This window comes from Medicago truncatula, chromosome 5 (genome assembly GCF_003473485.1).
Source record: "Medicago truncatula cultivar Jemalong A17 chromosome 5, MtrunA17r5.0-ANR, whole genome shotgun sequence".
NCBI classification, from domain to species: domain Eukaryota; kingdom Viridiplantae; phylum Streptophyta; class Magnoliopsida; order Fabales; family Fabaceae; genus Medicago; species Medicago truncatula.
The window spans coordinates 1,073,896-1,086,119 of record NC_053046.1 but is presented as its reverse complement, the minus strand read 5'-3'; the positions used below and the strand labels follow the sequence as shown (position 1 = coordinate 1,086,119).

General features: G+C 34.0%; 2 protein-coding genes across 2 annotated transcripts; both read right to left on the bottom strand.

The window, feature by feature from the left end:
• LOC11443465 (putative 12-oxophytodienoate reductase 11) lies at positions 1–2,478 on the bottom strand. The gene is made up of 4 exons (XM_003610721.4): positions 2,251–2,478; positions 1,869–2,140; positions 1,069–1,245; positions 1–919 (listed from the first exon to the last, which is right to left on the bottom strand). Exons 1-4 carry the CDS (start codon positions 2,325–2,327, stop codon positions 336–338), a joined length of 1,110 nt encoding a protein of 369 aa, XP_003610769.1. The 5' UTR covers positions 2,328–2,478; the 3' UTR covers positions 1–335.
• A 3,307-nt stretch (positions 2,479–5,785) lies between these two features.
• LOC11441456 (putative 12-oxophytodienoate reductase 11) lies at positions 5,786–7,693 on the bottom strand. The gene is made up of 4 exons (XM_003610719.4): positions 7,532–7,693; positions 7,172–7,449; positions 6,807–6,983; positions 5,786–6,645 (listed from the first exon to the last, which is right to left on the bottom strand). Exons 1-4 carry the CDS (start codon positions 7,606–7,608, stop codon positions 6,062–6,064), a joined length of 1,116 nt encoding a protein of 371 aa, XP_003610767.1. The 5' UTR covers positions 7,609–7,693; the 3' UTR covers positions 5,786–6,061.
• Positions 7,694–12,224: the final 4,531 nt, after the last annotated feature.

Below are 12,224 nucleotides of genomic sequence, written 5' to 3'. Positions count from 1 at the left end.
TATAATCAAATCCTCTTATTAGCACAAAAGTCATATCTTAATTTAGTATAATCAGGTTTATAGTTTTTGTCCAACACTTCTTGTTGGCATTCAGTGACTTAATCACATATACAACAGTAGTTTTACTCTTACATACTATGTTCCCTGACAATTTACAAAATGTGTGAACTGGGTCCAAAGCATTAGCAAGAGTAACCATGAGAGGAATCAATAACATACATATGCTTCAAAATCTTATTTCAGTGACAGACTTAATAGCATAAAGCAATTTGCAAGGGATAATGACCTTATTTAGTGAGGAGATTCCACACTTGGATGCTACAGCACCGGTTCCTTCATTCAAGAAAAGGGTAGTCAGTATAACCTAGAACTGGATCAGAAACGTAAAATGTCTCCCTGTTATACTTGTTTAGAGGAGCATCAAGTGCAAATCTCTTTGGCAAATCTGGATTAGCTAAGAACAAACGACCATATACAACTAGGTCTGCCCTGTTTTCAGCTATGGCATTGATCCCATCATGTCGGTCGTAACCTCCTGCAACCATGAAAGTGCCTTTGAAGGCCTTTCTCATTGGCACAAGGCTGTCGGGGCATTCAGTTTTTTCACCAACAGTTATCATTCTTGGTTCCACCATGTGACAATAAAGAATACCGTATTTATTGAGGGCATTAACCATATAAAGTCCCAATTCTTTAGGGTTGGAGTCTCCACATTCTGAATACTCTGCAAAAGGTGATAATCTTATTCCAACTCTTTCTGTTCCTATCTCATTTGCAACAGCTTCAACAACTTCCAAAGCAAACCGACAACGGTTCTCAAGGGATCCACCATACTCATCTGTCCTGTCATTCACTTTATCTTTCATGAATTGTTCAAGGAGGTAGCCATGAGCTCCATGGATTTCAACCCCATCAAATCCTGCAATTTGTACCCCACTAAGTATGATACATAATTGGAAAATGTCCTAGTGCCAGTAACAAAAATCTCTACGTCTCACAAACATTGTATTATGATACATTAAATAATTTATTAATTTTTGAGACATTTGTAAAGATTAGTAAAGTTACCAGCTTCAATAGCATTTCTTGCAGCGAGTCTGAAGTCATTGACAATGTTTGGAATTTCATCTGTCCTTAGCCGCCTTGGTGGTGTGAATTTTGCAACATCAATACCATTACTTCGAATTTGTGGTTTTAGTGGCTTGTCTGTAGAAGATATTGGTGCTTGCCCATTTGGCTGATAAACTGTTGAGAATAACATGGAAAATTAGCATACAATGAGTGTGTACATCACAAGCATGAGAACATTTATGTGTGATAGTTAAAAATCAGAATGTAGTTTCCCCTTAATAATACTCGATAACAACAATCTCACACTCCATTCAAACCCATTTTAATGTAAGCAGTTTAATTGATTGATGCCATAAGTATATTTTCACAACAGGTTGAAAACAAAGGCAACGTGACACATAACACATTTATTAACCAAAAGTCAGTTTAGCTTGCGCTGCTCACTACTTACAAATTGATCATTCAATTTTCCTCGCTTAAGGTAATATGTGCATCCTACTGTCCTAGTATATATCATATCATTTTTCTGTTAACAACATTTTACACCAATTCTTTCCACAATTACAATTTGACTAAAGACAAAGGAATGTTAATCAGAGTAATAGGTTCAAATAAACATAATTCCCCATTTATATTTTATGTCATGTTAAATCTATATTACGACTGTTGCAAAGAAAAACGAACTCCTGGTCACATGATTCACTCAGTCCACAAGGGAACTATGAATCAATACTTGTGTGCCAACTCGCGGTAGTTTTGCTTATTGGTTCGTGATAATTTGATGAAATAGAACATACCAGTATCAGAAACTCTTCCAACATGCCAAATTTGACAGAAAAATACACCGCCTTTGTCATGAACAGCATCCACAATGGGTTTCCATGCATCGACTTGCTCTTTAGTCCATATACCAGGCGTGTTTGGATAGCCTTGAGCGGTATCAGAGACACCGGTAGCTTCGGCTATGAGAAGACCACCTTTAGAGGCTCTTTGAGAGTAGTAGAGGATAGCATGAGGTTGTGGAACGTTGCCGTAGGATCTCTGTCTTGTGAGAGGTGCCAAAACAACTCTGAAATGAAAATGAGTAAATAACACAAACACATGGTGTGCGTGAATATTTGAGCAATTAAGCACTTTGAAATTGAATATGGAATGATGAGTGAAAATATATTTATATACCTATGAGATAGATTGAATTTACCCATTTTGTAAGGAGTAAGAAGAGGAATTGAATCAGATCCAACAATACCTGCCATTTTTCGGTACCGAAGTTGAAGTTGAAGCTTTGTAACTAATTTTATGTTAGAAACTAAAAGTGGAAAGTGCCTATGGTTTTATATATGTTGTTATGTACCTCTCAAATAATCCGTCTAGGTTCGTTCTCTTCCAATTACATATGCTTCCAAATGTGCAGACATATCTTTCACAATTCGGTAGTCTAATACTTTCAATTTTTCAATATATGAAACAAATAATTAAAATAAGGGAAAAGTTAACTGCAATCGTTAATGATACTTAAAAAAAAAAATTATATAATAATTATTGTATTGAAAATTGTTTAATTGATCCATAAAATTAAAAAAAAAATCTTTTTTGATAATTTTTTTTTTTTTTTGTATCCTTAACCGGTGTTCAGAGAGATCGGTTAACATGACCTTAAAATAATGATAGTCATCTACTAGTGTACTAAGACTTTAATCCGTGCGAGCATGGGTTTTTTAGAGTTTCATTTTTTTTAATGGTTTTTTACAATTTCATGTATAGTTATCAAATTGACTATATTATTAGAAAGGCGAAATACCTCCCCAAGTTCTTCAAGTTTTACGTTTGTTTCTTATAAGTCCTTTAAGTTTCTAAGGTTTCAGATAGGTCCTTTAAGTTTCGAGTTTGTTTCAGATAGGTTCTTTAACTTTGGCTTAAGAGAGGTTGATAGAAAGAACATATCTGAAACAAACTTGAAACTTAAAGGACCTATCTGAAACAAACTTGAAACTTAAAGGACCTATCTGAAACCTTATAAACTTAAAGACCTATCCGAAACAAACTCGAAACTTAAATGACCATCCGAAACCTTAGAAACTTAAAGGATCTATCTGAGACAAACATAAAATTTAAAAGACCCGGGAGGTATTTGGCCTATTAAAAACATTTAATGGAATACAATAATGTTTTAAAAAAACTAAATCATTCATTTAATGGACTATATCATTCATAAAAAAAAATAAAGAATAAAAATGAAATCAAACATATATTGCTTATAAAAATGCTATAAGCAGCTATCTTGAAATAATGATTAATGACGAGATAATTTGTCAAAAAGTTTAGTCATGCATTAAGGTTAGTGGGAAGTTGTGATGTTGATAATAATAACTCTGTGGGTAGAAATTATAATAGAAAAAAAACTGTGTGGGTAGAAATTAATAGGTGGTTAGTGGGTTATGGATAATGTGATAGTGGGAAACGAAAAAGAGATTTAATATTGGATATTAATTAATAGAAACAAAATTAAATCAAGAAAATTGTTAGTATTTTAGTGGTCAAAATGTTGAGAAGAAGGCACTTGGTCTTGAGTTCGAATTTTACATAGTTTTTTTCCATAAAGATTTTTTACGCTAATAAAAAAAAAGGATTATGGTTAACTAGGGCTACCCGCAGACTATCTAGCATTTATATTTAAAGATAAAGACAAAGATGTGATTACCACCAAAATTCAGCCATTTACAAGGTTCCAAAATACTTCAAAAATGAAAAATCAAAAGTTCCTTTGCACCAATTTGTCTGACGTGGCAGTAATCTGAGTTCTAATTGGGATTGCATGTAATCAAATCAAACAGTAAAATGAAAATGGAAAGCTCCATTGCAGTTTTAATGGTAAAGCAAGATCAAATAAAATGAAACGCTTATCTCTTCACCATTTCTGTCAAATACCTCAAACCTGCGACTGCTACCAAACGACGCCGTTGCACTTAACGGAACTTCCGACGACTCCGTCAAACGGATTCGAGATCGGTGGTGGTTTCCCGCACGAGGCTCACGTTTCCTATTTGGACGGTGATACTGTCAAACGGAGGTGACCGGAGAATGGCCAAGAGGTCGGTGTTGGAATCGGAGAGGACAAGACAAATTCGTGTTGAGCCATCTGCTTATGCAATAAGAGTGAAAAGCGTGGAGAAACGGAAGAGAGGGAGTCGGTCGATAATTACCGATGCTTCGGTAACAGTCGTCGGTGGTGGCGTTGTGTTGGAACGGCGGTGATGAAGGAAACATAGTAAGAGTGAAATGAATGAAACGAAGAGAAGTGCGGGGATAATGAGAAAAGCCAGCGAGGTTTGCATCCATGGAGTGAAACGAAAAGAGGTTAGAGAAAGAGAAAGAGTTTCACGGTGCTGTTTGTAACAGAACAGAACAGAACAATGAGTACCTCGTGCGTGTGGTTTTGCTTTTTATATGTTTATAGTAGTGAGTGTTTTTCTTGTGAGTAGAATTAGCAGTGTTTTCCAACCAACATTTTCTTGCAAAAAATTAGTGTTGTGTCCGATGTTAGAATTTGTCTCAGTTTTATAGTGTGATTGGTTACTGTCCATTGTCTGGCTATTTTTCATGAAATTTCAGGTGTACCGTGATTGGAAATTTATTCAATTGTAAGGTCTGGTTTGGAGGCTTTTGATTCTAATTGTTTTTGATTGGTTAGCACCAGCATTTCTAAACAAACATACTTCCGACATGTGTTAGCTTGTTGACGCCCACAAAACTGATTCCGAGACTCAGCAAGTTGAAACCAATCTTGAATGTTGGTGTCTGAAACCGACACTGACAGTCTGACACATTGGGTCACAAGCAACTATGTCATTTTCTCAAATTATTATGGGAGTCAATTTGATAGCAATAGTGTCTTGTCCGATATGTTCGTATCTATATTAGTGTTTCATAGTGATTGAGTTTAGTTTTGTTACTGTCCATTATCTGGTTATTTTTCATGAAATTTCAGATGTATAGTGGTTGGAAATTTATTCCATTGAAGTTCTTTATTAAACAATGTTATGTTTCGTTTTGGCGATGGTTTGTAGCAACCATTGTCGAGACATGATGGTTTTAATAGTTTGGTGTCACTTTGTGATTTGGAGTCTGCTATATAATGTATCTATGTTGCTTGAGACCTTGAGTATTGTTGTCCACGGATGGATTGGTTTCTCCACGAGCAAACTTGTATGCTAGAATAATAATCATTGGTGTTGTGCGTTTGGTGGAACTTGATATTGGTGTGCTTAAGGAGGTTGTGAGATATTGGTGCTGGGTAAAGCATGCAAGTTGTACTTCATCAAAGCTGATATTCATGCTGAGGTCATAGCTTTAGGTGTCTTGAAATTCATTAGACTCTTTGTAAAGGTTTTTTTACCAATAATTTACCACATGATAAAAGCTGCAATTTTGAATTTGGATCAAAATTCTGTTTTGCAGTTCTTAGTGTATGGAATTCATCGGTTTTATATTTTCAGCTTACCACTGGTATCTTGTCCATACTCTCTTACATAACCCAATAACCAGAAAGGAATTTTGATAATGTTTCCATCATTTTAGTTATTTAAACATTTAATTAGATCTTATAAGTACATCTATAAAAACATGGATTGACTGAAGTAACAAAAATGAGATAACGGAAATAATCCTCTTATGACTACATAACTCAAGTTGTAATTTTGTAAAATCAGGTTCATAGTTTTTATCGAAAACTTCTTATTGGCATTCATTGACTTTATCACAGTAACATACAACAATAGTTTTGCTCTTACTATATTCCCTGACCATTTACAAAATGTGTGAACTGGGTCCAAAGTGTTAGTAAGAGTAAAGCCTGAGAGGAATCAATAACATACATATTGCTCAAAATCTTATTTCAGTGACAAATTCAATAGCAGAAATCAATTTGCAAGGGATAATGAACTTATTTAGTGAGGAGATTCCACACTTGGATGCTACAGCATCAGTTTCTTCATTCAAGAAAGGGGTAGTCAGTATAACCTAGAACTGGATCAGAAATGTAGAACGTCTCCCTGTTATATTTGTTCAGAGGAGCATCAAGTGCAAATCTCTTTGGTAAATCTGGATTAGCTAAGAACAAACGACCATATACAACAAGGTCTGCCCTGTTTTCAGCTATGGCATTGATCCCATCATGTCGGTCGTAACCTCCTGCAACCATGAAAGTGCCTTTGAAGGCCTTTCTCATTGGCACAAGGCTGTCGGGGCATTCAGTTTTTTCACCAACAGTTTTCATTCTTGGTTCCACCATATGACAGTAAAGAATACCATATTTATTGAGGGCATTGACCATATAAAGTCCCAATTCATTGGGGTTGGAGTCTCCACATTCTGCATACTCCGCAAAAGGTGATAATCTTATTCCAACTCTTTCTGCTCCTATCTCATTTGCAACAGCTTCAACAACTTCCAAAGCAAATCGACAGCGGTTCTCCAGAGACCCACCATATTCATCTGTCCTGTCATTCACTTTATCTTTCATGAATTGCTCAAGGAGGTAGCCATGAGCTCCATGGATTTCAACCCCATCAAATCCTGCAATTTGCGCCCTAGTAAGTATGTTATATAATTGTAAAATGTCCCAGTGCTCTCTAAAGCAGCAAAAAGATCTATGTATCACAAACATTGTACTATGATACATTGAAGATTTTATATGTTTATTTATTTTGGACATTTGTAAAGATTAGTAAAGTTACCAGCTTCAATAGCATTTCTTGCAGCAAGTCTGAAGTCATTGACAATGTTAGGAATTTCATCTGTCCTTAGCCGTCTAGGCGGTGTGAATTTTGCAATATTAAAACCATTACTTCGAATTTGTGGTGTGAGTGACTTGTCTGTAGATGATATTGGTGCCTGTCCATTTGGCTGAAAAACTGTAGTTGGGGGAAAAGAACAGATAGATGCATTGCAGGTCAATCAAAAGCAAAGAAGTTCAAATCAACAAAATCACTGATTTATGTTTTATGTCATTTCAAAATTATTTTAGGCATGTATCTTCATGCAAAGAAACTTGGATAATTTGAAGAGATAGAAGTTTCTTTGCATGTATCATAGAACATACCTGAATCAGAAACTCTTCCAACATGCCAAATCTGACAAAAGATGGTAGCACCTTTAGCATGAACAGCATCCACAATGGGTTTCCATGCCTCGACATGCTCTTTAGTCCAAATACCTGGCGTATCTGGATACCCTTGAGCGGTGTCAGAGACACCGGTAGCTTCGGTTATGAGAAGACCTCCGTTAGAGCCGGTGGCTCTCTGTGAGTAATAGAGGATAGCATGAGGTTGTGGAACGTTGCCATAAGATCTTTGTCTTGTGAGTGGTGCCAAAACAACTCTGAAATGAAATGAGTAAATTGTTATGTGAACATTTGAGCACTTGAAATTGAATATGAGATTATATGAAAAGATAAAAATACCTATGAGCTAGATTGAATTTTCTCATTTTGTAAGGAGTAAGAAGAGGAATTGGATCAGATTCAACAATACCAGCCATTTTCACTTGATTACGTTATTAAGTGATGCACAATTTGAAATTGAATGTGAAGTTGTAGTTGTAGTTGAAGTATTTTATAGTGAAACTTATGTGATGGCGGTTTATTATTAATTTATTATACTTGTTGGTGACGTGAGGTATTACGTTGTACTTTCTCTCACCTTGGAGATAGTTAGTATCTCACCGCAGTCCAATTTGACTAATGTGATCACGAAGTCTTCTTTACGAAATATATTTATTGGTGCTGATCATTGAATTACTAATTATAGCAACCTTTGGAACTAGTTTATATTTCATCAATACAGAACAATGTTTTATTTTATATACTTTAGTGCGGACTAAACATATGAAAGTTGATTTATTTATTAAGGATATTAGAAATTAGATATTAGAAACACCTTGATGAATTTTTTATGGTAGTCTTTCAACAACAACAACCTGAAATAGAGGGAGACGGTGATCTAAAATATACAACAAATGATTAGCGACGACGACTCTTGTGGAATCTGCTATATAATGTATTTATGTTGCTTGAGTATTGTTGGCCATAGATGGATTGGTTTTTCCATGACCAAACTTGTATGCTAGAGTAATAATTGGTGATGTGCATTTGGTGGAACTTGATTGGTGTGCTTAAGGTGGTTGCGAGATATTGGAGCTAATTATATTAAAAAAAAAGAAGAGACGATTGCAGATAATGGTAAATTAAGGCAAAACGTTGTTGCTTGGCGTTTTAATTAGGCATATAGTAAAAGTAGTTAGACATTTGTTAAGAAAAATCATAAGATTCACGTAAACTAAAATCCCATTGCATTACTATATTTTCTAATTAGGCATATATATAGTAATAGTAATAGTAGATGTTTTCTTTCAAAAAAAGAAGAAGTAATAGTAGATGTTTTTTCATCTGCCTTCAAACCACATTCCATTACCATCTACATGAAGCTTCTGATTTGTTGAGGACCCTCCCAATGTCACATACGTTGAAAGGCTTCCATATACACACTAACGTTAAAATTAAGATTTTGCTTCTGATCAAAGAGGATAGTTAAATCGCAAAACCTAAAATCGCAACCAAAATTAATGGATTCTACTCAATTGATTTTGTAGAATTGAAAGGCGATAGCAAGATCGCAACCAAAATCAAAAGATTCTACTCGAATAATATTAAATATATACCGTAAAGTGCATAAACAACTTAAGAGTTTCTCTCAAAACAAAAAAATAAACTTAAAGAGTTTGAAAACTTAAAGCAAACTTAAACAACCAAATCTCAAATCTTAAACATAAAACAAACTAGTGGCAAAGCTTAAACATAATCGACTTAAAATCTCAAATCTTAAATCTTAAATACAAAACAACCAAGTATACAAAATACTCAAATTCTAAAAACTACAAGTCTACGTCACATCACGGACGCGCCAATTATAAGGCAACACAAAATCGCTTAAACATAAACAATTTCGAACGGATATTGCAGTTTACAATTCTACTTAGGATTAAGATCGGCAAGACAACAAATCGTAGTATTTCAGAATTCTGATCAAGATTTTAATAACAATGCTACTGCAGCTCTAATGGCAAAAATTTCAATCTGAAAAACTTCTAACCTGTTATTGAAGGAAAGTGCAGTAGATACTGTTGGTTTTTTATAACCAAGACAGGGTTAGTCAATCCAACTCTGGATCTATAATTTATCCTCTATTAGTTATTAGTAATAAGGGAACATTTCAGAACATGATTCAGATTCAAAAAAAAAAAAAAAAAAAAAAAAAAAACTTCATACCTTCAATGCGATGAACCAAAACAATTTTAGAACTAACTATATTGTCTTATTCTCTTCCAAGGAAATTTCATATCCACCTATAATATTTATGTGCAAAGCATAAAATAAGAAACAATAAAGTTTCAAAATTAATAAAAACATGAATGAAACATTAACTAAGAAACTACTCCAGACTTGGAGACAGATTTTGTATGATAAGGGTTAGTTCCCACAGCCCTGTAAGCTGTTTATTGAACATCTAAACTTTAAGTATTAAAGTAGGAAATAGAGAATTGAGGTCAACACGGACTTGGCATGTTGAATTGATAAAATATATTTGTCCATTATAAAAGTAGTATACTGATTTGCTAAATTGTATATATGCATTAAAACTAGGGGTGGAAATAGGGCAGACCGCAAGTTAGGAGCCTATAGAAATGTTAATTTGTGTTTCTATGGATGAAATTGAAACTGTTATCCTAAAGAAATTGAGAAAATCCTGAACATCTCATTTCAGTCTTGAATGATCGGTTTAAAAGACTAATTATCTCTCACCAAAATAGAGGAGAAACGTATCAAATTCCATTGCAAACTACAATTCTTTATATAATCAAACAAACATAAAACAAGAAAGATGGGTACCTCATTAGAATACTATAACTACGGCAGTTCAATACAAGATTACTGTTTGTAAGTATGATATCATTAAGAAAATGTATTGCTTGGTGAATCTGGTGTCTACGACAAAAAAAAATCTAAAAGATCGTTCAAAGTTTGAGTAGTAGGATAATGAGTCGATAGCTGAAGACATGTTACCTGCTCTAGAGTGGGATGGATTGGATGAGAATAGTCAAAGTATGATGAATGTTTGGGACAACAAGACGATTATTGAATTGGGATGACAACAACTCGGGAAGAACCCATTCTAGCAAGGGTAGAAAGAACATAATTGTAATTACTATATGGAAGAGTAGCCTCGATCAAGCAGTATATTGAAAGTATTGATAGCATTGTAGTAATTACCGCAATAGTCACGAGGAAAAGAGGGGACAGCCGCGGCATCAGGGTTGAAACAAAACGACGACTAAGAGGAGCAAACTTGCTGTATTTGGGAATAACAGCAGCAGCACCATAGATCTTCTTATCATTGAAAACATAGTTGGTTGCCATGCACAGTACAGTACAAATTGCACAACCAAAATCTGAAGGAAAAAAATTTCTACCCTGCTTTAAAAACAAAATTCTAAAACTACCCTAGTTGTTTCCTAAAAAATAACACTACCCTAGTTTATTTTTTTTCTTCCAACTCTACCATACTTTTTTTCAACTTGCGACATGCAACCCCTCTGCCTTGCGACATACTAAAAAGCTGATTTTTTTTTTCCCTTATTATATGTCACAAGCGGGTAGGGATGGCAATTGGACCCAGATTCAATAGGTACCCGCAAAAAATACCCACAATGGGTAGGATAAAACCCCACTTTTATGAGTCTGAGCACGGGTACGGGTAATACCTACAAAATTAAATGGGTATGGACACGAATAAGAGTACTATATTGCCCAGACCCACAACCTCGCATATACATGTTTATATAATATCATAAATTATTTATTTATTATTTTTTATGTATAATTAATTAATTAATTAATTTAGCTATTTAAGCTTAAACCTAAACTTAAACCAAACAACTGCTTAATACAATAACAACTCTATCATGCCTGTTGGTGTATAATTTTTTAGGGATATTTTGAATGTTTTCTATTTGACTAAATACCACGATTCATATTATTTTATGAGTTAATTTTAAAAAATTGGGATCGTAGTTTTATTTCATTTGTGATGTTTTTTTTTGTTTTTTCATAGTTAAAGTGCGTGTAATGGGTGCGGGTATGGGCAATTAGGTACCCATAGGATATGGGGAAGGGGACTAAAGTTGTTGCCCACGAGGGTACGGGCACGGGTATTTTTTATAAATGCGAGTATGAGGACGGACACTGTAGTACCCCCCATTGGGTACCCATTGCCATCCCTACAAGCGGGACTTGAGATGTAGTTTTCTAAGCTAAAGTTGTTTGGTTTTTTCTATGTATTTTTTTTTTTTTTTAGTTTTAGAGTTATTTTTAAGTTAAAAATTGTTTGACAAAATATTGTACAAACTTTGAATTTATTATTTTTATTTTATGGTGTTCGGGTTCGAACCCCGAACTTTGCATATATTTATGCATTATCCCTATCAACTGAGCTAAGCCCACGAGGATAAAACTTTGAATTTATTATGAATTAACATTATAAATAAAAAAATGTTTAAAATATGTTCTGAAGGGTAAAAATATTTAAAATATAAAAGATTTTTTTTTTACAAATATTATATTTATTCAATGACTTTTATTTTATGTAACATGAATACAAATTTGTATCATGACTTGTTAAATATTTGAATAGGAGAAATAATAACATAAATTTAATTGATATTGTGTTTGACATAACTTCTCCTTAAAAATGCAGAAAAGTTGAAAAAAAGTCGGGTCAAACAGCACCTTAGTAAAAATTCTATAAATACTATAAATACATACCCTCATTTCTTAATCTCTCACATCATTTTATGTTTCCTTCTTACATTTTTTCTTCTCTCAACTTATTCCCTTTTCATTTTTATCATATCTATTGAAATACGTTAATATATATAATTGAACTGTACAAATCGTGGTGGTTGGATCCGGTCGTTACGCTATCAGATTTAATAGGGGTTTTCAACCATTTTTTTCCCTTTAAATTATAATGATTCTACTCAAAGGGTGAAACATATTGTACATATAACATCATACTACTAGTTGGCAATGACACGAACGA